This window comes from Hypanus sabinus, chromosome 11 (assembly GCF_030144855.1).
Source record: "Hypanus sabinus isolate sHypSab1 chromosome 11, sHypSab1.hap1, whole genome shotgun sequence".
In the NCBI taxonomy this organism is placed as follows: domain Eukaryota; kingdom Metazoa; phylum Chordata; class Chondrichthyes; order Myliobatiformes; family Dasyatidae; genus Hypanus; species Hypanus sabinus.
The window spans coordinates 12,851,722-12,879,294 of NC_082716.1; the positions used below are offsets into that span (position 1 = coordinate 12,851,722).

Below are 27,573 nucleotides of genomic sequence, written 5' to 3' on the forward strand. Positions count from 1 at the left end.
CCCTACAGAATACCACAAGTCACTGGCAGCCAACCATTCGCTGCCTCCTATCAATCAGCCATGCTCTAACCATGCCAGTAATTTTCCTGTAATACCACGAGCTCTTAATTGGGTAAGCAGCCTCATGTGAGGTACCTTGTCAAAGGCTTTCTGAAAATCTAGATGTACAACATTCACTGCATCCTTTTTATATATCCTCTTTGTAATTCTCAAAGAATTCTAAAGGAAGGAAACCATGCTGACGTTGTCCCCTCTTGTCCTGTATCACCAGGTATTCTAGAACCTCATCCTTAACAATTGACTTCAACATCTTCCCAACCACTGAGACCAGGCTAACTGGTCTATAATTTCCTTTCTGCTATCTACCTCCTTTCTTAAAGAATGAAGTGACATTTGCAATTTTCCAGTCCTCTGGCACCACGGCTTTTGAAAGATCATTACTAATGCCTCCACAAACGACCACTACCTCTTTCAGAACCCTAGGTTACTGTTAATCTTGTACAGTGACTTGTGTACTTTTAGGCCTTTTAGCTTTTCGAGCACCTCCTCCCTTGTAATAGTAACTGCACTCTCTTCTCTTCCCTCATGCCCTTCAACACCTGGCACACTGCTAGTGTTTTCCACAGTGAAGACTGATGCAAAATACTCATTTAGTTCATCTGCCATCTCCTTGTGCCCGATTATTATTTCTCCTGCCTCATATTCTAGTGGTCCTATATTCACTTTAATCTCTCTTTTATTCTTTATATCTTTGAAAAAGTTTTTTCTATCCTTGATATTGTTTGTTAGCTTGCTTTCATATTTTATCTTTTCCATCTTAATGATGCTTTTAAACACAAAGTACACTGCAGATGCTGTGGTCAAATCAACACATACAAACAAGCTGGATGAAGTCAGCAGGCTGGGCAGCATCGGTTGAAACAAACAGTCAATGTTTCGGGCCGAGACCCTTCATCAGAACGTCAGGACGAAGGGTCTCGGCCTGAAACGTTGACTGCTCATTTCAACCGATGCTGCCCAACCTGCTGAGTTCATCCAGCTTGTTTGTATGTGTTAATGATTCTTTTAGTTGCTCTGTATAGATTTTTAAAAGTTTCCCATTCCTCTATGTTTCTGCTAATTTTTGCTTTGTTGTACACCCTCTCTTTTGCTTTTACGTTAGCTTTAACTTACCATGTCAGGCACGGTTGCTCTGTTTTGCCATTTGAGTATTTCTTTGTTTTTGGAATACATCTATCCTACACCTTCCTTATTTTCCTCAGAAACTCAAGCCGTTGCTGCTCTGCTGTCATCCCTACCAGCATCTCCATACATTTTACTTTGGCCAATGCCGATCTCATACTTCTGTAATTTCCTTTATTCCACTGAAATACTGCTAAGTCAGACTTTATTTTTATCCCATCAAATTTTGTTGAACTCAATTATATTGGGATTACTGCCTCTGAAGGGTTCTTTTACCTTAAGCTCCCTTTATCACCTCCAGTTCATTACATAACACCCAATCCAGTGTAGCTGATCCTCAGTAGGCTCAATGACACACTGCGCTAAAAAGCCATCTTGTAGGCATTCAACAAATTCACTCCCTTGAGATCAATTACCAATCTGATTTTCCCAATCTACCAGCTGTTTACTGTCTATCAGTTATGTGTATTCATGTTAACCATATTTTCAGAAAAGGCTGTTTTTCAGAGAAAAAGCTGTCTTTTAGAAAAGTATCTCAAGATGGTGCTGGTGAAAAACAACAATGCTTTGTGGGCAGCTTACAAAACTTATAAATATACTTCTTCTGAACGATTCTTACTGCAATCAGCAGCCTGTAATTTCCCCTTACATAACATACTTTTGAATCATTGAATCAACATAACATACTTTTGATTGAACCGGTTGGTTGCCGGTTACTAGTAGTGTTCAGCAGGGGTCAGTGTTGGGGCCGCTTCTTTTTACACTGTATATCGATGATTTAGATTATGGATTAAATGGTTTTGTGGCTAAGTTTGTATGGATGACACCAAGATAGGTGGAGGAGCAGGAAGTGTTGAAGAAACGGAAAGGTTGCAGAGAGACTTGGTCAGTTTAGGAGAGTGGGCAAAGAAACGGCAGATGAGATACAATGTTGAGAAATGTACAGTTGTACTTTATGGACGAAGAAATAAACCGACAGGTTATTATTTAGATGGGGAGAAAATTCAAAAATCGGAAGTGCAAAGGGACTAGGGGGTCCTTATACAGGATACCCTAAAGGTTAACCACCAGGTTGGATCAGCAGTAAAGAAAGCGAATGCTATGTTGGCATTCATTTCAAGAGGAATAGTGTATAAGAGTAAGGAGGTGTTGATGAGGATCTATGGGGCACCAGTGAGACCTCATTTGGAATACTGTGTGCAGTTTTGGGCTCCCTATCTTAAAAGGGATGTACTGATGTTGGAGAGAGTTCAGAGAAGATTTACAAGGATGATTCCTGGAATGTAGGGGCTAACATATGAGGAGCATTTGTCAGCTCTTGGACTGTATCCATTAGAGTATAGAAGAATGAGAGGAAATCTCATAGAAATATTTTGAATGTTGTAAGGGTTGGACAGAGTAGATGTAGAAAGGCTGTATCCCTTGGTGGGTGAGTCCAGGACAAGAGGCCACAGTCTTAGAATTAGAGGGTACCCATTTAAGGCAGAGATGAGGAGAATTTTTTTTTTTTTTTTTAGCCAGAGGGTCGTGGATTTACAGAATTTGTTGCCACATACAGCTGTGGAGGCCTGATCATTGAGGGTGTTCGGGGGGTGGAGTTTCAAGATGGCGACGTAAACATCTGCCTTTTAGGCGCTCTTCATTTTTTCAACTATAATCACCCCTTAATTAAATCTTTTCGAATTTAATCACATGGGTTGATACTTTTGATTAACTTTTTCTTCCTAAAATAATATTTGATCTAATCTCGACAAACTTAAAATGGCTACAAGCAAGAAATCGTCTAAGGAACCTGTATCCATCGACGCAATCTCTACTCTTTTGGACGCTAAACTGGATATTAAACTTTCGAGTCTGGAAGGCAGATTGGATGGTAGATTGGGAAGCAGATTGACAAGTTTGGAAAATAAACTTACCAGGAAAATATCAGAACTTGAAGAAGCTGATAGATCGCTTGAAATTAAACTTCAATCGCAGGCATCGGACATTCAGCGGCATGAAGATAAGATCACAACTCTTGAAAAATCCATTTGTGCAAAAGTACGTACAATTGAAGCGTTGGAGAAGAAGGTAGAGTCGAATGCTAAAACTATGGATCAGTATAAGTTTAAAATTACTGATCTCGAAAATCGATCTCGTAGACAGAATTTGCATATCATCAGGTTTCCCGAAAAAGTTGAGTCCGGTGATTTAACTGAATTTTTCTCTAAATTACTATGGGAAACTTTCAGTGCTGAAGGTTTGCAAGCTAAACCTGTTATCGATCGTGTTCACAGAGTTGCGAGATTTTCGGCTCTGTCTGATAAACCACGAGCGGTGATTGTTCGCCTTCATTATCCTCGGGAGAAAGAGCTTTTAATTCGATTAGCTCGTAAAAAAGGCATGATTTCTTATAACACCAATTCATTTCGAATTGTTGAAGATTATTCTTATGATGTAATGAAATCAAGAATCGCTTTTAAACCAGTGATGGCAGAGATTTATTCGATTGGCCTTAAACAAGCTTTAATGTATCCAGCGAAGCTCAGAATTACGTTAAACGACAACAGTCAGCAATTTTTCAAAACACCGGAAGAAGCGAAGAAATTTGTTGAAGAATATAGATCTTCTAGTGCAACTTGAACTATGTGTCATGTTGAAGATTCCTCGGAGAGAGGGTGCCATCTCATTTTAAGTAACCTACGAAGTTGGGTTATAACTTTCTATCCCGTTCTACGGGTCTGGCTCTTATTTTTCACTATTATCACTGTTTTATGGATGCTTTCTTAACTTTTATAATATTTTTTTTATTCTTTTTTCTGTTTCAGATATATACATCTATATCTTGTAATAATGATTTATTTTTTTCAAGATGTTGTTTCTTCTTCCCATAAGACTCTGCTTTTTATAAACATTTATTTGTTTGCCTGTACTTAGAAATGGGACGAATGTTTTGAATTTTTTTTAGTTTTTTTTATATATATTGTAGTGTTTATTGAATCTTTTTTGATCCTATTTTGGTATTTTTTTAATTATTAAACTTTTTTAATAGATTGTTGAATCTACATTTATATTTTGTAAGATGGCTTTTTCAAAATGTCGTTTCTTCTTCCCATAAGTCTTTGCTTTTGAAACGTCATCTTTCTTGCATTTATATATGAAATTTTTTTAAAGGTATATTACACTCTTAAATTTTGATGTTTATTTTTTTTGTTAAAGATTGTTTGTTTTATTATATTAGTTTTCTCATTCTGATTGACATATATTTTCTTTTTGCAACCCTATATTTAAATATGGGTGTTACATAGTTTTTTTAAAAAAACTTTTTATGGAGCTGCCATCTTGAAATGGGGGTAAGGTTAGTGTTAGATTATGCACCTGCTGCTTGGCTTTTCTTCGAAGGGTGGGGGGAGGGGGTGGGGATCTTTTTTCACGCTTTTGCGTTTTTTTCTGCTTTTAGTTTATGGGCCAACTTTAAATTATTAATATTGTTGAGGTGTCATGTTCTCCGGTTGCTCCTGAATCTATTTTCCTTTTTCCTAAATTATGGGTTATGTGTCTTTTTAACCTATTATGATATACACAACTAATATTGGCATGATGGATAAATCTATTAATTTTATCTCTTGGAATACTAATGGTTTAAATCATCCAATTAAACGTAAAAAAAATTTAAGGTATTCCATAGATTGAATGCTAATATTATTTTTGCACAGGAAACCCATATTAGGAGGGAGGATAATCAACGTTTTTTTAGGTTCTGGAAGGGTCAACAATTTCATTCGAATTGTACCACTAAAATTAGGGGTGTGTCTATTTTTATAGACCCCTCAATTTTGTTTACACATCACGAAATTATTTCTGATCCACAGGGCAGATTTTTGTTGATAACTGGTTCACTTTTCAATCGGAAAGTGGTTCTAGTTAATATTTATGCCCCAAATTTTGACTGCCCTGAATTTTTTAAACGTTTATTTACTTCCCTTCCTAATCTGAATGAATATATGTTGATAATGGGTGGAGATTTTAATTGTTGTTTGAATCCTTTGATGGATAGATCTAAACCTATTCGAACTCTTCCGAATAGATCAGCCTTACTTATTAATTCTTTTATGGTTGATTCGGGAATTACAGAAATATGGCGGTTTTTGAACCCTAAAGATAAAGAATTTTCATTTTTTTCACATGTATATCATAGTTATTCTAGAATTGATTACTTTCTTATTGATCATCGGTTATTAACGGATGTTATTGATTGTAAATATGATTCTATTACTATTTCGGATCATGCACCTTTGAAGTTATCTATTAAGATTCCGGACTTTTCCAATAATGTTAGATCTTGGAGACTTAATGCTACTCTGCTTCAAGACCCAGAATTTGTCACCTATATAAAACAGCAAATTGATTTGTTTTTCTCAACAAACTATACTGAAGAAATTGACAGAGGAATACTTTGGGACTCTTTTAAGGCTTTTATCCGTGGACAAATTATTTCGTATTCCGCTGGTAAAAGGAAACAAAGATATTTAGATATTGCTTTATTAGTGGATAAAATTAAGGAAATTGACAAGATTTATTCCGTGACTCCTACCATAGAACTTTATAAGAAGAGAGTTGAGCTTCAAATGGAACATAGTTTATTATTATCTTCTTCAATTGAAAATCAATTAATTAGGACTAGAGCTCAATTCTATATTCACAGTGATCAAACTGGTAAACTGTTAGCTAATCAATTAAAAGCTATTTCGACCAGGCGACAAATTATTAAAATTCGTAAACAAGATGGTAATTTAACCACTGATCATAAAGAAATCAATAATACTTTTCAAGATTTTTATAAATCTTTATATCAATCAGAATTTGATGGTGATCTGTCCATGATGGATAATTTTTTTAACAATTTGAATATTCCTAAACTGATTGGTGAAGATCGTAGCTTGTTTGATACTCCTATCTCTATGGCCGAAATAGGTGAGGCTGTCTCATCAATGAATTCAGGGAAAGCTCCTGGCCCTGATGGTTATATTGTAGAATTTTTCAAAACTTTTTCTTCTTTGCTTTCCCCTTGGTTATGTGAAATCTTTAACGATGCATTTGCTAAGAAGAGATTACCTCAGTCTTTTTATGAAGCTACTATCTCTCTAATTCTTAAAAAAGATAAAGATCCTACTTTATGTACATCTTATCGCCCTATATCATTATTAAATGTAGATTCTAAGATTCTTACAAAAATTTTAGCCACTAGATTAGAAAAGGTGTTACCACAGATTATTTCAGAAGATCAAACTGGTATCATTAAGAATCGGTATTCTTTTTTTAATGTTAGAAAATTGATTAATATAATTCATACTTCATCACCCACAGTCCCAGAATGTGTTATCTCATTAGATGCTGAAAAAGCCTTTGATAGAGTTGAATGGACATATTTATTTAATGCATTGAGAAATTTTAATTTTAGTCCTAATTTTATATCATGGATTAAACTAATATACTATAAACCTGTTGCTTCTGTTCTTACAAATAATTATAGATCCTCCTTTTTTCAATTATCTCGTGGTACGAGACAAGGTTGTCCTTTAAGTCCTTTATTATTTAATATTGCGTTAGAACCTTTAGCCATTGCTATTCGTGAATCTCCTAATATTTTTGGTATTACTCGTAATGAGAAATTATATAAATTATCACTCTATGCTGATGATTTGCTGTTATATATTTCTGATCTTGATAGATCTATTCCCACTATTTTATCCTTGTTGGCTCAATTTGGTAGTTTTTCTGGTTATAAATTAAACTTAGATAAGAGTGAATTATTCCCTTTAAATGCGCAAACTTTATTGAATGACAGGATTCCATTTAAAGTTGTTACTGATAATTTTACCTATTTAGGTATAAAAATTACCAAGAAATATAAAGATTTATTTAGACTGAATTTTTTACCTATGCTTCTTCAAATACAACATCTTACTACAAGATGGTCTCCCTTATTCTTATCATTAGTTGGTCGGATTAATGCTATTAAAATGATGATTTTACCGAAATTTTTAAATTTATTTCAAGCCTTACCAATTTTTATTCCTAAATCCTTTTTTGACAACATTGATTCAAAAATTTCCTCATTTGTGTGGCAAAACAAAAACCCCAGGTTAAGTAAAAGGCAATTACAAAAATCTAAAAAATGATGGTGGTTTAGCTTTGCCTAACTTTAGATTTTATTATTGGGCGAATAATATTCGTAACCTAACATATTGGAAATTAGATTTGGACTCATTATTGTGTCCGCAGTGGGTAAATTTGGAATGCAATGAAGTAAAGGGATATTCTTTATTCTCTGTTCTTGGTTCTTCTCTTCCTGCTGATTTAGTTAAATTTAATAAACAGATATCTAATCCTGTTATTAAACACACATTACGAATTTGGTTTCAATTTCGGAAATTTTTTACTTTGAAAAACTTTGTGCTTGATAGCCCTATTTTATTTAATTTTTTCTTTAAACCTTCCTTGACAGATCAAGCCTTTAGCATATGGAAAAGGAAAGGTATAAAATGTTTTCGTGACCTTTTTTTTGAAGGTACTTTGATGTCTTTTGACCAACTTTCCAATAAATTTAAATTACCTAAATCTAATTTCTTCAGATATTTACAAATCAGAAATTTTTTACATAAAGTTTTACCATCTTTTCCCAACTCAACTTCAACGGATTTCTCAGATTTGATTTTTACCTTAAATCCTTGTCAGAAGGGATTAGTTGCTTTTATTTACAACATGATTATGAAGATACAACCAGAGATGTCTGATAGAATTAAACAACAATGGGAAAAAGAACTTCGATACAATATACCAACAGATAAATGGGAAAAAATTTTACAAATGGTTAATTCTTCTTCTATATGTGCTAAACATGCTTTAATACAATTTAAAATTGCACATAGAGCTTATATGTCTAAAGATAAACTTGCTCGATTTTATTCTCATATTATTAACCCTCAATGTGATAGATGTCATTCAGAAGTGGCTTCACTGACCCATATGTTTTGGTCATGTCCTACTTTACATAACTATTGGAAGGACATATTCGTTACCATTTCCTCAATTTGGAACATCGATTTACAACCTAACTTTATTACTGCAATCTTTGGTATACCAAATGAGGATGGTAATCAGTTTTCTCCTTCAATCAGACGAATGATTGCTTTTGTAACATTAATGGCCAGAAGGTCTATATTACAAAATTGGAAAGAAGTAAACCCTCCTACCACGTCTCAGTGGCTTTTTCAAACTATTTCTTATCTGAGTTTGGAAAAAATTAGGAGCACTATTTTTGACTCGTCAATTAAAATTGAAGAAACTTGGGGACCGTTCATCCGACATTTTCATATGAATTAATTTGGCCTTTCCCAGACCTTCTCTTTGTTTATTCTTGTTCAGGTATGGAGTTCCGGAGTTCTTTGACACTATCATATACTTATAAACTGTTATTATTGCTCATGTTAGTTTTAGTTTAGTGTTTGTTTCATATATATTTTTTCTTTCACACATTTCTAATTTTTTTTTTCTTTTTCTTTTGATGATTAGTTTTGTTTTTTTATGTATAATTATATAGACTTGATTGATTAATGTACTTTTTTGTTGTTGATGTTTAATAGGATATCATTATCCTATTATTAATGTAATCTTAAGTCTATTGTATTCATAACCTATTCATTATTATGTTATGTTTTTCTTTATATTTATATGAAACAATAAAAAGATTGAAAAAGAAAAAGAAAAGAAAAAGAGGGTGTTCAAGGAGGAGATTGATAGGTATCTAATTAGTCAGGGTATCAAGGGATATGGGGAAAAAGCCAGAAATTAGGATTAGATGGGAGAATAGTTTAGCTCATGGTGGAGTGGCAGAGTAGACTCGATGGGCCAAATGGCCTACTTCTGCTCCTTTGTCTTGTGATCATCTTAACAAACTAGCGCTTTCATGATCATGAATGAGGAATTGCTGCATTGTCTGTTTCATGGAGACATGGCTAACTCTGGTCATGCTGGATTCAGTAATCAGACCGAAGGGCTTCATAATACACAAGATGGACCAGGCTCAGAGAAGGCAAAAGGTGGTGGTCTGCGTTTCATGATAAATTCTTTCTGGTGCTTGGAAGTGTTGCTGCACACTTATTCCCCGACTGTCCATTCTCCTTACTAAGAGTTCTCCGTGCTCCTGACCGATGTTAAGCAGGTACGCAAGGTACTGAGTATTGACATCAGCAAACAAGAAATAGTCTATCCCAACACATTTTAAATTTCAATGAAAATCAGGTTTATTATCACCAGCATGTGTCGTGAAATTTGTTAACTTAGCAGCAGCAGTTCAATGCAATATATGATAATATAGAAAAAGAGGCAACTCAATTATAGTAAGTATACACATGTATGTTGAATAGCCTAAAATGGTGCAAAAACAGAAATAATATACATTTTAAAAAGTGAGGTAGTGTTCATGGGTTCATTGTCCATTTAGGAATCGAATGGCAGAGGGGAAGAAGCTGTTCCCGAATCGCTGAGTGCTGCCTTTGGGCTTCCGTACCTCCTTCCTGATGGTAACAATGGGAAGAGAGCTTGACCTGGGGAATGGAGGTCCTTAATAATGGACGTCATCTTTCTGAGCCACCTCTCCTTGAAGATAGAAACATAGAAAATAGGTGCAGGAGTAGGCCATTCGGCCCTTCGAGCCTGCACCGCCATTCAGTGTGATCATGGCTGATCATCCAACTCAGAACCCTGTACCTGCTTTTTCTCCATACCCCCGATCCCTTTAACCACAAGGGCCATATCTAACTTCCTCTTAAATATAGCCAATGAACCGGCCCCAACTGTTTCCTGTGGGAGAGAATTCCACAGATTCACCACTCTCTGTGTGAAGAAGTTTTACCTCATCTTGGTCGTAAAAGGTTTCCCCTTTATCCTTAAACTGTGACCCCTCGTTCTGGACTTCCCCAACATCGGAAACAATCTTCCTGCATCTAGCCTGTCCAATCCCTTTAGAATTTTATATGTTTCAATAAGATCCCCCCTCAATCTTCTAAATTCCAGTGAGTATAAGCCTAGTCAATGCAGTCTTTCTTCATATGAAAGTCCTGCCATCCAGGAATCAATCTGGTGAACCTTCTCTGTACTCCCTCGATGGCAAGAATGTCTTTCCTCAGATTAGGGGACCAAAACTGCATACAATATTCTCAGTGCGGTCTCACCAAGGCCTTGTACAACTGCAATAGAACCTCCCTGCTCCTGTACTCAAATCCTTTTGCTATGAATGCCAACATACCATTTGCCTTTTTCACCGTATGCTGTACCTGCATGCCCACCTTCAATGACTGGTGTACAAAGACACCCAGGTCTCGTTGCATCTCCCCTTTTCCTAATCGGCCACCGTTCAGATAATGATCTGTTTTCCTGTTCTTGCAACCAAAGTGGATAACCTCACATTTATTCACATTAAATTGCATCTGTCATGAATTTGCCCACTCACCTAACCTATCCAAGTCACCCTGCATCCTCTTAGCATCCTCCTCACAGCTAATATCGCCTCCCAGCTTCGTGTCATCCGCAAACTTGGAGATGCTGCATTGAATTCCCTCGTCTAAATCATTAATATATATTGGACACAACAGGGGTCCCAGCATTGAGCCTTGCGGTACCCCACTAGTCACTGCCTGCCTTTCTGAAAATATCCCATTTACTCCCACTCTTTGCTTCTTGTCTGCCAACCAATTCTCTATCCACATCAATACCATACCCCCAATACCGTGTGCTTTAAGTTTGCACACTAATCTCCTATGTGGGACCTTGTCAAAAGCCTTTTGAAAATCTAAGTATACCACATCCACTGGCTCTCCCCTATCCACTCTACTAGTTACATCTTTAAAAAATTCTATAAGATTCGTCAGACATGATTTTCCTTTCACAAATCTATGCTGACTTTGTTCGATGATTTCACCTCTTTCCAAATGTGCTGTTATCACATCTTTGATAACCGACTCTAGCATTTTCCCCACCACCGATATCAGACTAACCAGTCTATAATTCCCTGGTTTCGCTCTCCCTCCTTTTTTAAAAAGTGGGGTTACATTAGCCACCCTCCAATCCTCAGGAACTAATCCAGAATCTAAGGAGTTTTGAAAAATTATCACTAATGCATCCACTATTTCTTGGGCTACTTCCTTAAGCACTCTGGGATGCAGACCATCTGGCCCTGGGGATTTATCTGCCTTTAATCCCTTCAATTTACCTAACACCACTTCCCTACCAACATGTATTTCCCTCAGTTCCTCCATCTCACTAGACCCTCGGTCCCTTACTATTTCCAGAAGATTATTTATGTCCTCCTTGGTGAAGACAGAACCAAAGTAGTTATTCAATTGGTCTGCCATGTCTTTGTTCCCTATGATCAATTCGCCTGTTTCTGACTGTAAAGGACCTATGTTTGTCTTGACCAATTTTTTTCTTTTCACGTATCTATAAAAGCTTTTACAGTCAGTTTTTATGTTCCCTGCCAGCTTTCTCTCATAATCTTTTTTCCCTTTCCTAATAAAGCCCTTTGTCCTCCTCTGCTGGTCTGAATTTCTCCCAGTCCTCAGGTGTGCCGCTTTTTTTTGGCTAATTTATCTGTTTCTTCTTTGGACTTGATACTATCCCTAATTTCCCTTGTCAGCCATGGGTGCACTACCTTCCCTGGTTTATTCTTTTACCAAACTGGGATGAACAATTGTTGTAGTTCATCCATGCGATCTTTAAATGCTTGCCATTACATATCCGTCAACCCTTTAAGTATCATTTGCCAGTCTATCTTAGCTAATTCACGTCTCATACCTTCAAAGTTACCCTTCTTTAAGATCAGAACCTTTTTTTCTGAATTAACTATGTCACTCTCCATCTTAATGAAGAATTCCACCATATTATGGTCACTCTTACCCAAGGGGCCTTGCGCGACAAGATTGCTAACTAACCCTTCCTCATTGCTCAATACCCAATCTAGAATGGCCTGCTTTCTAATTGGTTCCTCAACATGTTGGTTCAGAAAACCATCCCGCATACATTCCAAGAAATCCTCTTCCTCAGCACCCTTACCAATTTGGTTCACCCAATCTATATGTAGATTGAAGTCACCCATTATAACTACTGTCCCTTTTTTGCACACATTTCTAATTTCCTGTTTAATGCCATCCCCAACCTCACTACTACTGTTAGGTGGCCGGTACACAACTCCCACCAGCGTTTTCTGCCCCTTAGTGTTACGCAGCTCTACCCATATTGATTCCATATCCTCCAGGCTAATGTCCTTCCTTTCTATTGCATTAATCTCCTCTCTAACCAGCAATGCTACCCCACCTCCTTTTCTTTCCTGTCTATCCCTCCTGAATATTGAATATCCCTGGATGTTGAGCTCCCATCCTTGGTCACCCTGGAGCCATGTCTCTGTGACCCCAACTATATCATATTCATTAATAACTATCTGCACGTTCTATTCATCCACCTTGTTACGAATGCTCTTCGCATTGACACACAAAGCCTTCAGGCTTGTTTTTACAACACTCTTAGCCCTTATACAATTATGTTGAAAAGTGGCTCTTTTTGCTTTTTGCCCTGGATTTGCCTGCCTGCCACTTTTACTTTTCACCTTACTACTTTTTACTTCTACCCTCATTTTACACCCCTCTGTCTCTCTGCACTTGTTCCCATCCCCCTGCCACATTAGCTTAAAGCCTCCTGAACAGCAGTAGCAAACGTTCCCCCTAGGACATTGGTTCCAGTCCAGCCCAGGTGCAGACCATCCTGTTTATACCCATCTCACCTCCCCCAGAACTGGTTCCAATGCCCCAGAAATTTGAATCCTTCCCCCATGCACCATTTTACAAGCCACATATTCATCTGAAATATCCTCCTATTTCTACTCTGACTAGCACGTGGCACTGGTAGTAATCCAGAGATTATTACCTTTGTGGTCCTACTTTTTAGCTTATCTCCTAACTCCCTAAATTCACCTTGTAGGACCTCATCCCATTTTTTACCTATATCGTTGGTACCTATGTGCACCACGACCACTGGCTGTTCACCCTCCCATTCCAGAATGTCCTCCAGCCACTCAGAGACATCCTTGACCCTTGCACCAGGGAGGCAACATACCATCCTGGAGTCTCGTTTGTGGCCGCAGAAACGCCTATCTATTCCCCTTACAATCGAATCCCCTATCACTACAGCTCTCCCACTCCTTTTCCTTCCCTCCTGTGCCGCAGAGCCACCCATGGTGCAATGAACTCAGCTGCTGCTGCCTTCCCCTGATGAGACATCTCCCCCAACAGTATCCAAAACAGTATATCTGTTTAGGAGAGAGATGACCCCAGGGGACTCCTGCACTACCTGCCTACTGCTACGCTGTCTCGTGGCCACCCCTTCCCTTTCTGCCTGTGTAGCCTTTACCTGCGGTGTGGCCAACTCACTGAACATGCTATTCACGACTTTCTCAGCATCGTGGATGCTCCAGTATGAGTGAAATCGCAGCTCCAGACGCTCAATGTGGTCTGCCAGAAGCTGCAGTTGGACACACTTCCTGCACACATAGTCATCAGGGACACTGGAAGTATCCCTGATTTCCCACATGCTGCAGGATGAACAAACCATGGGGCTGATCTCAGCTGCCTTGACCTACCCAATACTTGCCTCAACTTTTGAAACTTTCTCCTTTGAAAGGAACTTACCCAGCCTTACCTCACTTGGAATGAAGCTCGTCCTCAGCCTCTTCTCGTCGAAGCCTCTCGAGTCAAATCTCCAGTCCTTCACTGGCCCACACACTCACTGGTCGCTTTCCACAGGCAATGCGATGTCTTGTATACTACGGAGGCTAGTACCCAAGATGGAGTTGACTAATTTTACAACTTTCTGTAACTTCTTTTGGACCTGTGCAGTAGACCCTCTTCCCATTCCAGACAGTGATGCAGTCTGTCAGAATGCTGTCCACAGTACATCTATAGAAGTTTGTGTTTTAGTTGACTTGACAAACCAAACCTCTTCAAACTCCGAATGAAATATCGCTACTGTCTTGCTTTCTTCATAGCTGCATTGATATTTTGGGACCAGCTTAGATCCTCAGAGATCTTAACACACAGAAACTTGAAATTGCTCACTGTCTCCACTTGTGAGGATTGGTTTGTGTTCCCTTATCTTACCCTTCCTGGTCCACAATCAGCTCTTTTATCTTACTGACATCGAGTGTAAGGTTGTTGCTGTGACACCACTCAACTAGCTGGTATATCTCACTCCTGTACACCCTCTCATCTCCATCTGATGTTCTTCCAACAATATTTGTATCATCAGCAGATTTATAAATGGTATTGGAGCTATATCTAGCCACATAGAGGGAGTAGAATGGTGGTCTAAGCACACATCCCTGAGGTGCGCCAGTGTTGATAGTCAGTGAGGAGGAGATATTATCACCAATCCACACAGATTTCTGGTTAGAAAATCTAGGATCCAATTGCAGAGAGAGCTACAGAGGCCCAAGTTCTGTCGTGTTTTTTTTTATCAGGACTGTGGGAATGATGATGTTAAACACTGAGCTATAGTCAACGAACAGCATCCTGGCATGGGTGTTTGTATTGACCAGGTGATCTAAGGCCTTGTAAAGATCCATTGAGGTTACATCTGCTGTAGACTTATCGTAGTGATAGGCAAATTGCAGTGGGCCCAGGGTCCTGAGGCAGTAGTTCATTCTAGCCATGATCAACCTCTCAAAACATTTCATCACTGTAGAAGTGAGCACTACTAGGCGATAGTCATTAAGGCAGCTAACACTATTCTTAGGCACTGGTATAATTGTTGCCTTTTTGAAGCAGGTGAGAACTTCCAACCATAGCAATGAGAGGTTGAAAATGTCCTTGAATACTCCCACCAGTTGGTTGGCACAAGTTTTCAAAGCCTTACCAGGTACTCCTTTGGACCCTTGCAAGGGTTCACCCTCCTTAGAGACAGCCTCTGAGACAGAGATCACAGGCTCACTGGGTGCAGCAAGGATCTTCACACTGTAATTATATTCTCCCTTTCAAAGCGGGCATTGAAGGTGTTGTGCTCATCTGGTAGTGAAGCATTGCTGCCATTCATGTTGTTGGGTTTCACTCTGTAGGAAGTAATGTCTTGCAAATCCTGCCAGAGTTGATGTGCGTTCGATGTTGCCTCCAGCCTCACTTGGAATTGTCTCTTCATTCGTGAAATAGCCTTCCATAAGTCATTTCTGGTTTTCTTGTATAGACCTGGGTCACCAGACTTAAATGCCACAGATCTAGCCCTCAGCAGATGACGCACCTCCTGGTTCATCCACGGCTTTTGGTTTGGGAATGTACAGCAAGTTTTCGTAGGCACGCACTCATCCACACAGGTTTTAATGAAGTTGCTAACAACTGCAGCATATTCATCCAGATTTGAAGATGATTCTCTGAATATAGTCCAGTCCACCAATTCAAAGCAGTGCTGTAGGCGCTCCTGTGCTTCCCTTGTCCAAACCTTCTTGGTCTTCTCTACTGGTGTGGCAGTTTTCAGTCTCTGCCTATACTCAGGGAGAAGAAGTACAACCATGTGATCCGACTTTCTGGAGTGAGGGTGTGGAATAGCACGGTCGGCATGCTTGATGGTGGTGTAACAGTGTGTTGTTTCCTCTGGTATTATAAGTGATTTGTTGATGGTAATTATTTAGTAACTTTTTCAGGTTGGCCTGTTTAAAATCCCCCAAAATGATGGTGAAGGCATTAGGGTGTGCTGTTTTGTGCATGTTGATTACATTGCTCAGATCATCTAGAGCCTGTTTGACATTGCCTTGAGGTGGAATGTATACTGCTGCCAAAATGATCACGGAAATCTCCCGTAGCAGATAAAATAGACAGCACTTAATTGCGAGATATTCCAGGTCTTGTGAGCAGAATTGGGATGTTACTGATACGTTTGTGCACCAAGAGGAGTTGGTCACGAGGAATACACCTCCACTCCTGCTTTAGAGAGACTCAACAGTCCTATCCTGATGGTGTATAGTGAACCCGTCAATCTGAATCACTGTGTCTGGTATGGAATGGGTTACCAGGATTCCAAGAAACAAAGGAAGCATGCGGTCCTAATGTCCCTCTTATACAGCACCCTGGCTCTGAGATTTTTGATTTTATTTACTAGAGACTGTACGTTTGCCAGCAATATTGCAAACTATTTCCTTAAATGCACCTGTATCCCTGACCTGTAGCCACACTTCCTACGAGGAATCTGGCAAGAAGTACGGCCACTATTAGCATTGTTTCCATTGGTTTTAAACAGTGATAGTTTATTCAATCACATTAAGACATCATTATTAACTGTACAGACCTTGGAAGCAGTTGTGATTCTCTGCTGTATCAGGCTGAAGTAGGAATATTTAATTGTATCCATCGAGCTGTGCTGGATGAGATCACTGTTCCCAATACCCCCTGGAAGTACTTGTTCGAAGAAATCTCTGCACAATTGTCATCAACATAAAACCTGCAGCACATGCAGATAACTTCTCTCAGCTTCACTCACCTCATCACTGAACTGTTTTCTCATTCTATAGACTCACTTTTAATGATTATTCAGCTCATGTTCTTGATATTTATTGCTTATTTATTTATTTATTATAATTGCTTTTTATATATGCACAGCTTGTTGTCTTTTGGCATTTTGGTTACTGTTGGGGGAAGTCTTTCATTAATTCTTACAAATTGCTGGAGAAGCTCAGCAGGCCAGGCAGCACCTATGGCCTTCTGTCCTCTCCTATCAAACTCCAGCCCTATATCCTTTTCACCAGTCAACGTCCCAGCTCTATACTTTATCCCTCCCCCTATCAGTTTCCCTATCACCTTGTGTTTTCTTCCCTCTCCCCTCCACCACCTTTTAAATCTACTCCTCATCTTTTTTTCTCCAGTCCTGCCAAAGGATCTTGACCCGAAATGTCCACTATCCTTTTTTCCAATGACGCTGCCTGGCCAAGAAAGTTTTTCCAGAATTTTGTGTGTGTTGCTTGGATTTCCAGCGTCTGCAGATTTTCTCTTGTTTTAGAATATAAAATACCAAACCAGTTGTATTCAGATTAGTTCTGTTGAGTTACATAGTTGAGTTATTTGGCATGTAAATGATTCTGTTAAGAGATTCAAAGGATGTGGAGTTAGGAAGGTAATGCTAATGTGAAAGGTTCCTCATGATCTCTTGAATGCAGAGCAATTGTAGGGCACCTACTTGTTTTAGTGTTTCTGTTTTTCAATATTATCATTCTGAAAGCTCTTATATTATTAAACCCGTAATGACAAGGGTTTTCTCCAGGTGCACCAGTTTCCTCCAGTTGTATCATTTAGGGTTAGTGATTTGTGGGATGCTATGTTGGTGCAGGAAGCATGGTGACATTTGTGAGCTGCCCCGAGCATATTCAGACCGTGTTGTAGTTGATGCAAACGACGCATTTCACTGCATGTCTTGATGATTCGATGTGAAAAATCAAGCTAATCTTTAAATGTTTATCTTTAATCTTTGATGGGGATGTCCTATTGAGCAAGGTCCAAAGGACTGAAATTGGAATTACAGTTTAAGTGGACGTAATGATGGAAGATTCGAAAATAAGCTTTGTGGTGAGAGATGTATCATATGAAGCTACCTGCTATTGATCTTTCACCTTAGATCAATTTGAAATAATGAATTAAGAATGAACATAAATTTTGATTTTTCTTCAAAGGGAAATGCCTCAAAAAGGTGCATCCATCATTAAGGACCCCATTACTCTGGACAGAACATGCCCTGTTCTCATTGCTACCATCAGAGAAGAGGTACAGGAGCCTGAGCACCTGCACTCAAATGTTTTAGGAACAGCCTCTGCTCCTCACCATCAAATTTTTGAACAGACAATGAACTAACCCATGAACACTGCCTCACTATTTTTGCTCTTTTTTTGAACCAATTATTTAATTTGACTTTTTAATATATATTTCTGATTATAATTTATGGTGTTTTTGTCTTGCACCATAATGCTGCTGCAAAACAACAAATATCACAACATATGTCAGTGATGTTAAATCTGATTATAATTCTTTTCTCATGTTGTGTTGGATTCTGATGTTTTACATTCAAGGTTCTTTCAGAAGTCAAGGACAAAGCATACCACTTGTTGCTCATGATTGTTCATTAAATGCTAAGAAGGCAAATGAATTTGGAAAGGAGACTAACAAGAGAGAGCAACACACACAAAATGCTGGAGGAACTCAGCAGGCCTGGCAGCACCTATGGAAAAAGAGCACAATCAACGTTTTGAGCCAAGACTCTATATCAGGACTTCATCAGTGAAGGAGAAAGTGACAATGTGGCAGGAGAACAAAGGAAAGAGACTAAGTTCAAATGCTCTGGCCTCTTGTACCAGATTGCTGATAACAGGCATTCCATTCAAATTTGTACACAAGAGTTAACCAATCAGATATCCCCAATTCAAATAATGCAATACCCAATTCGAGGCTGTGCCTCTGCTTTCTTAGAAGTTTGCGAAGATTCAGCATGTCATCTAAAACTTTGACAAACCTCTATAGATGTGTGATGGAGAGTATATTGAGTAGTTTCATCATGGCCTAATTTGGAAACACCAATAATGCTGGTGGAGCACAGCAGGCCAGGCAGCATCTACAGGAGAAGCACTGCCGACGTTTCGGGCCGAGACCCTTCGTCCTGACAACTTCCGAAACATCGACAGTGCTTCTCCTATAGATGCTGCCTGGCCTTCTGCATTCCACCAGCATTTTGTGTGTGTTGCTTGAATTTCCAGCATCTACAGACTTCCTCATGTTTGCTATGGAAACACCAATATTCTTTAACGGAAAATCCTACAATAAGTGGTGGATATGCCCAGTCCATCACTGGTAAAGCCCTCCCCAACATTGAGCACATCTACCTGAAACACTGTTTCAGGAAAGCAGCATCCAACATCGAGGCCCCCTACCATCCAGACCACGTTCTCACTGCAACCATCAGGAAGAAGATACAGGAGTGTCAGGACCCATGCCACCAGGTTCAGGAACAATTATTACCCCTCAACCATCAGACTCTTGAACTAGGGTGGAGAACTTCACTCACCCCATCACTGAACTATTCCCATAAACTATGGACTCCCTTTCAAGGACTCTTCATCTCATGTTCTCAATATTTATTGCCTATTTATTTATTGTGGGGTAGCACGATAGCATAGTGGTTAGCACAATGTTTTACAGTGCAGGCAATCCAGGTTCAGTTTTGGCCGCTGCCTGTAAGGGGTTGTATGTTCTCCCCATGACTGTGTGGATTTCCCCCGTGTGCTCCGGTTTCCTCCCACAGTCCAAAGACGTGCAAGTTTGTAGGTTGATTAGTCATTATAAATTGTCCCATGATCAGACTAGCATTAAAACAACTGGGGGATTGCTGGGTAGACGGGCTTGAAGGCCTGAAGGGTTTACTCCTGCTGTATCTCAATAAAAATAAAATTAAAATAAAAATATATTTTTCTTTTTGTATTTGCAGTTTGTTGTTTTCTGCACATTGGTTGTCGGCCTTTTGTTGATTCTATTTTCATTGTAGTTACTGTAAATGCACAAAAGAAAATGAATCTTGGTGTGTGTGTATCTATATACACACACACACACTTTGATAATAAATTTATTTTGAACTTTGAAGAAAAGCTTCCAAAATAATACAAAGAACTGTAACTACCAGGAAAAACACGGAACAATTGCATATACAGTACATCGGTAGTTTTATGAAAATACGAGCAAGAATAAGAAAGATAAACTGCAAAGAAAGTAACAATTGTACAGTCTAATCTAACAGATTTTATGAGTAGTAATATAGATTATTACACAACAAAGGGCAAAATTGATGTTGATGGGAACATCAAGAGATCCGACTGTTGAGATTTTCATATAATGTTGCCTTGTGTTTCTTCCTGGCAGGAAAAGCAGCGAAGAGATGCAAAAAGAAAGGCAAAGAGTGACCAACTTACTGAATATGATGGAGCCTAGTCTGCTTCAATTCTATATATCACGTCAGTGGCTGAACAAATTCAAGACTTTTGCTGAGCCAGGGCCCATTAGCAACAATGAATTCCTTTGCATTCATGGAGGTAAGGCAATGTTCAAAGTGAATTATAACTTCTAAATTATTAACCCATCCCTTTAACCCTTTGGCTGCTCACAGATCATATCTTCCATTTTCGTGAGCCATTGAGGATCTAGGTAGCTCCTCCATTTAAAATTAACCTCATTCCTTCTAGGCCAAAGGAAGGATTCTGATCCCAAGCCTATCCAGTAAGAATTGTAAGATCATAGTTTACTCACTAGTGATGCTGAACTTGGTTGCCCAGGGTAGCAGGAGTTCCCACCCCCACTCCCCATGGAATTGTCCCCCTGGCAAAAAATCAATAGAGTTAATCAGATTTGTTGGGTTGCTGGAGCAGTGGCCTACTCTGCGTTGTATCACTAAATAAAAAATGAATTAATAAGCCAGCCTCCTCTCCATGGACTTGGAATATAATCAAGGAGTCCTCCCACCCTGGTCATTCTTTCTCCCAACGTCGAGGACATCTTCAAACGGGGTTGCTGCAGAAAGTTGACATCCATCATTAAGGACCTCTATCACAAAGGACATGCCCTCTTCTCATTGCTGCCATCAAGGAAGAGGTACAGGAACCTGAAGACCCACACTCAACATTTTAGGAGCAGTCTCTGCTCCTCTGCCATCAGATTTCTGAAAGGATCATGAGCTCTATCCCACTCTTTTGCTTTCTTTTTTTCATTATTTATTTAGTTTAATATGTATTCTTTATAGTAATTTAAGTACCTTATAAATTGTACTGTACTTTGGCACAAAACAACAAATTTCTCAACATGCGTCAGTGATATTAAACCGGATTTTGATTCTGTATACTCCCCACTCCTACTGGGCAAGTGAATTAAAATATTAAGAACATGTACGAACAGGTTCAACTCAGCTTCTATCCCACATTTCTAGATTCTAGAACAGAACAATTGTATGATAAAGGTGAACCCTTGATCTCACAATCCATCTCGTTGTGGCCTCTGCATTGCACTTCCTCTGTAATTGTAACACTATATTCTGCATTCTGTTGTTGTTTTTCCCTTGTACTACCTCAATATCCTTATGTTTTGAAATTATCTGTCTGGATGGCATGTAAAACAAAAAAAAAATCACTTTTGTCTCTGTGAGAATAAAAAAAAAGGAATTATCAAACTAAATTCTTGATTTTTAACAGCACCTTAGTGTTTTTATGTAGAGATACAATGTGAAACAGGCCTTTCCAGCTGAACAAGCTGCACCACCCAGCAACCCAACTACTTAACCCTATCCTAACCAAAGGACAATTTACAATGACCAATGAACCTACTATCTGGTATGTTTTGGACTCTGGAAGGAAACCGGAGCACCTGGAGAAAACCTATACATTCTTGGGTAGAGTGTACAAACTCCTGACAGATGGTGCCGGAATTAAACACCAACACCTAGAATGTGTCACACTAACCGCTGTGCTATCCTAGTATTTCATCTTCCATCCATTTAAAAAAAATCAGAGTTACATAGAAACAACAAGAGGTGTCGTGGTTAGGGTGACATTATTAACATGTCAGCGACCCATATTCTTTTCTTGTAGGGAGTTTATATGTTCTCCCCGTGACAAAATGCATTTCCCCTGGGTGCTCCAGTTTCCTCCCACATTCCAAAGACATATGGGTAAGTAGGTTAATTGGTCACATGGGTGTATTTGAGCAGTGCAAGCTCATTAGGCTGGAAGAGACTGTTAACCGTGCCATATCCCTCTAAATTAAGTGTGATTAATTAAAAAGTGTGATTAAAAAGTCTCACATCCATTAAAATGTGTCTACTGCAGGTGTTCCACCTCGGAAAGCTGGTTACATAGATGAACTCGTGGTGATGCTGCCTCAGAATGTGTGGGATTATTTGTACAGTAGGTAGGTAATCAAGTCTCTGAGCCATGACAGTGTGGTGTTAATATTTACCTATTCATGTCCAAGGTGTCTTTGTCGGTGGCCCACAAGATATCTTCCTTGCTCGGGCACTGTTCTTCACACATAAACAGGTTCTTGCAAAGTGATAGGCCAATGTAAATGGAGTTGTGATATTCAATCCTTCACTGATGATTATATAATGTTCTTCTGCAAATAACTTAAACCTCAAAGCTGCTTGTGGAATTTGATAGACTAGACAGTGTGTGATAGACAAGGACGTTGATTTTCAGTTTCCGCAGATAAATGCCCATATCAAGTATATTTTAGCTACTGTAGTGACCTTACACAATTTTGGAATCATAATTTAATTTTTAAAAAGTAAAAGATGCAGCATGCTACTGATGTTTTCCTCCAGATGAAATGTGTCAATGGGTTACTTGCATGGCAGGAAGCTTGACCAGGTGCGAGTTACTATCGCACCCTGAAATACACTCAGTGGCCACTTTATTTGGTGCACCTGTACACTAATGCAAATACCAATCAGCCAATCACGTGACTGCAGCACAATCCATAAAAGCATATAGTCACAGTCAAGAGGTTCATTTGTTGTTCAGACCAAACTTTGTTCAAACTGAGAAGAAATGTGATCTGAGAACGTGGTTCGAGTTACCTCAGAACTGCTGAACACCTGGGATTTATACACTCAACAGTCTTTAGAGCAGGAATTCCCAACCTGTTGTCCACAAACCTCTTGGTAGTGGTCGGGGTCCATGACATTGGGAACTCCTGCTCTAGAGTTTATAGAGTTGTAGAGAAACAAAAAAGCATCCGATGAACAGCATTTCTCTGGGTAAAGATGCCTTGTTAATGAGAGCTCAGAGGAGGATGGCCAGACTAATTCAAACTGACAGGAAGGTGACAGTAACTCAAATAACCATGTGCTACAACAGTGGTGTGCAGAAGAGCATCTCTGAATGCACAACATAATGAATTTTGAGGTGAATGAGCTTCACCTGCAGAAAACCACACCAGGTTCCACTCCTGTACCTAATAAAATTTCTGTAATTTCTACATTGAACTCAAGGATGATACCATTTCCTGATTAAGTCACTTCGAACGGGTTGTTAACTTTGGCTTGTGTTACCCTTAGAATAGCTATCTTTGTCTTCTCCCTAGACACCTAAGTTGGTCCATTAGCAATAGTGTAATGGGATTCCTTGATTACCTTTGTGTACTCTGGGGTGATGCCTCCTCAATGTCCTTATCTCTTGTTCTGTGCTAACCCCATGATCAATATTTATTGAGGTATAAGCTTTAAAATAGATTTTTAATATTTATCTCATGCAATTCATGAGATTTTCCTGTGTGTAAATTAATTGGAGTATATCTCTAACTTGGAACGCTGTAGCATATCAAAAATATTTAATAATCATAGTATTTTTTGGCCAAACAAGTCATGAAAGATGCTATCAGTTTGAGGATGATACAAAAATAGGTGGAAGGATAGGTAGTAATGAGGAAGTAGGGAGTCTGCAGAGTTCTTGGAAGATTGGGCAAAGAAGGTCAGATGGGATAAAAGACAGGGAAATGTATGGTCATGCTGTTTTGTAAAAGGAACAAAGGGGTAGACTAATCACAAACAAAGGAAAATCTGCAGGTGCTGGAAATCCAAGCAACACAGAAAATGCTGGAGGAACTCAGCAGCATCTATGGAAAAGAGTACAGTTGGTGTTTCAGGCCGAGAGCCTTTGGCAGGGGTAGACTATTTTCTAAATGGGGGTATTATTAAGAATTCAGAGGTGCTAAGGGACTTGAGAGTCCTAGGCATTGATCAGACTGCATCTGGAATATTGTGAGCAGTTTTGGCCACCTTATCTACAGAAGGATGTGCTGGCATTAGAGTGAGTCCAGAGGTTTATGAAAATGATCCTGGGGATGAGAGGGTTAATGTATGAAGAGTATATCATTGCTCTCGGCCTGTACATGCTGGATGTTAAAAGGATGAGGAGGGTTCTCATTAAAATGTTGAATATTGAAAAGCCTGGTTGAAGTGAATGTGGTGAGGATGTTTCCAATAGTGGGAATGTCTGGGACCAGAGGGCACAGTCTCGGAGTAGAAGGACATCCCTTTTGAATAGAAATGTGGAGGCATTTCTTTAGCCAAGATTGTAAATCCAGGATTCATAGCCACAGACAGCTGTGGCCAAGTCTCTAGGCATGTTTAAAGTGGAGATTGATAGATTCTTGATTAGTAAGAGTTTCAACAGTGGGGAGAAGACAGGAGAATGAGGTTGAGAGGAATAATAATTCAGCTCTGATAGAATGGTGGAGCAAACTCCTATGTCTTGTGGCATATTTCCTCCTTGTTGTGCAGTTTTGCAAAAAAGTTGAACTTCTGCTCTACTCTCAGGTTTGGAGGGGGGCCAGCTGTTAATCATCTCTACACCTGTCAATGCTGCCAGATTGAGATTGAAAAGCTTGAAAAGCGAAGGAAGATGGAACTGGAAATGTTTGTACGGGTAAGAAAACTAAAATGCTTTGTTAAATGTCAACCAGAATGTCGAACGATAAAACGTGTAAAGCTTTTGCAGTGTATATTGGTTAGTCAATTCTTTAATTTTCCTTTAACTAAGGGAAAAAAAAACTGGCCTCAAAACTTTGTGGTTTCTGGAGGCAAGTTTTAAGCTGTACAGGTGCAAAATTAAATAGTGTGCTATGGTAGTACAAGCAAGACCTTGACCTTGGAGCCAAAGGTTTTTGCCAATGGGCAGAGTTGACCCTTCAGAAAAGGAAAGTTAGAATGTTAATTGTTAACTACTGAAGGAAGTAAATAGTACTGGCCACAGGTAAGGAGCTAGGGAATAGAATGGAATGGATTGCACCTTCAAGGAGCATAGACCTGATGAGCTGTAATAATTTTATGCACATTACCCAGTGGCATTGACTGATGTGCATTTCCAACCATTTTTGATCATGCATTCTCCTCTTTACATTTGAAACGTATCAAGTCTACTTTAGCTACTATAATGACCTTCCGTAATCAATTGATTTCTGTTTTGCGAACGTGCCCAGAGCCTCAGGTGCTAAGTACATGAGACTAGATGTTCATGACGTGATCAACACATCCACCCACTAACTCATTCTTCCACAATCCCCACCACCACTACTTTATCATTTCCTGTCAGCTGCCTTATTTATAGACAGTCCTGTGCTGAGCATCACCTTTATGAACATAAAATAAATATTTGCAGTAATAAAGGAGCATTGTTCAGCAATGTTGTTCATTTGTGAACACGCACTCATTATGTCCTATGCAGCTTTCTGCTTCTCAGTTTAATTGTAATAAGTTCAAGTGACATCAATATAAGTAAAATATTAGTGTGAAACTTGTTAATCTCAAAATGGGAAGGTCGTCATAGAATCATAGAACACTACCGCACCGAAACATGCTGTACAGCCCATCTAGTTGCCAAACTATTATTCTGTTCAGGCCCATTGATCTGCACTGGAACATCACCCTCCATACTGTCCCACCCATCCATGTACCTATCCAAATTTCTCTTAAATGTTGAAATTAAAAGTGGATCCACCACTTCCGCTGGCAGCTTGTTTTATACTCTCACCTCCCCCCTGAATGAAGAAGTTCCCTCTCATGTTCCCTTTAAACATTTCACCTTTCACCCTAAACCCATGACCTCCAGCTCTAGTCTCTCCCAACCTCGATGGAACAATCCTACCTGCATTTACCTTGTGTATCTCCTTCATAATTTTGTATACTTCTATCAAATATCCCCTCATTCACTTACTTTCCAGGCTGTAAAGTCCGATTATGTTTTATAACTTACTAATTAAAAAGAAAACACAGAAAGCCCATGATGCATGTCTCACTTCATTTTTACTTTAAGTGAGGTGCTCATATGCGATTCACGTATTTTGCCAAGTGGTTTTTCAAGACGTCAGCCATATGTGAGGCTGAAGTGTGCGAGGCTATTGAAAGCACTTCTGGCTACTTTGTAGCTGCATCCACAACTACTAAGAAATTTGTGCCCATGCAACATGAACCCTCTGCTAGAACAATGCAGGCCTTTCCCAGGGATGGAGAGACCCTGCTGTTAATATATTCTGGACATGTTAGCATCCTGCATAGTGCATGGGAAGTTGCTTGATTTGCTGATCTATCCCAGGCCACCAGACAAAGCTTCAAGCTAATGCTTCCATTTTGTTCATGCATTGGTGACCAGCCTGTAGCTCTTCCAACACTTTAGCTCTCAGCTTTAATGGTACAACAACTCTCAATCCCTATGTAAGGTAATCTCCATCAAGGACAAGTTCATCCTGGTGTAGGTAAAAATTGGGGAGCTGGAGTTTTTGCTGCACGTTCCAACCAGTTTGGGTGGCCGCATAGAGCTGAGACAGTGTGGAGTTTTTTTTCTGGTTTCCCTTTGGATCATCTCTGCCGGAATAGGGAAACTTTCAATTTGTATTAGGGAGAATACGTCAAACCAAGTGTCCTCTTTTGTAAATTTTTCAGGTATTAGACCCTAAGACCTAGAAGCAGAATTAGGCCATTTAGCCCATCAAGTCTGCTCCACTATTTGATCATAGATTTATTATCTCTCTCAACCCCATTCTTCTGCCTTCTCTCAATAACCTTTGACACCCTTACTAATCAGGAACCTATCAACCTCACCTTTAAATACGCCCAATGCTTGGCCTCCACAGCTGTCTATGGCAACAAATTCCACAGATTCACCACTCTCTGACTAAAGAAGAGTTCTTCTCATCTCAAAGTACAAAGTAAATTTATTATCTAAGTATATATATATATATATATATATCACCATTTACTACCCTGAGATTCATTTTCTTGCAGACATTCACAGTGCAAAGAAATTCAATAGAATCAATGAAAAACTACACACAAAGACTAACAACCAAAGGGTGTAACAAGACAAACTGTTCAAATAAATAAATAATATTTTAGAACATGAGCTGTAGAGTTGTTGAACATGAGTCCATAGGTTGTGGAATCAATTTAGTGTTGAGGTGAATGAAGTTATCCACACTGTCTCAGCTCTGTTCTAAAGGGACATCCTTGTATTTTGAAGCTGTGCCCTCTGGTCCAAGATTCCTCCACTATGGGAAACATTCTTTTCACAGCCACTCAATCTAGGCCTTTCAATATTCAATAGGTTTCAATGAGATCACCCCTCATTCTTTTAAACTCCAGTGAATACAGGCCCAGAGGCATCAAACACTCTTCATATGTTACCCTTCCATTTCCGGGGTTATTCTCATAAATCTGTTCTAGTCCCTCTCCAATGCCAGCATATCCTGTTAGATATAGGGCTCAAAACTGCTCACAATTCTGACTTTGCTTCCCAGGGCCTTTGTA

The 27,573-nt window shown here is 39.1% G+C and overlaps 1 protein-coding gene across 7 annotated transcripts in view; it reads left to right on the plus strand.

Annotated features, from left to right (window-relative positions):
* The window catches only part of usp33 (ubiquitin specific peptidase 33), a 126,549-nt gene that overhangs the window by 88,432 nt on the left and 10,544 nt on the right, over positions 1-27,573 (plus strand). For all 7 annotated transcript variants that reach the window (XM_059983797.1, XM_059983795.1, XM_059983794.1 and 4 more), the window contains 3 exons: positions 20,148-20,317; positions 22,100-22,181; positions 24,589-24,697. In XM_059983797.1, the coding sequence (XP_059839780.1) occupies positions 20,148-20,317; positions 22,100-22,181; positions 24,589-24,697 (361 nt within the window). The remainder of the gene's footprint in view (positions 1-20,147; positions 20,318-22,099; positions 22,182-24,588; positions 24,698-27,573) is intronic.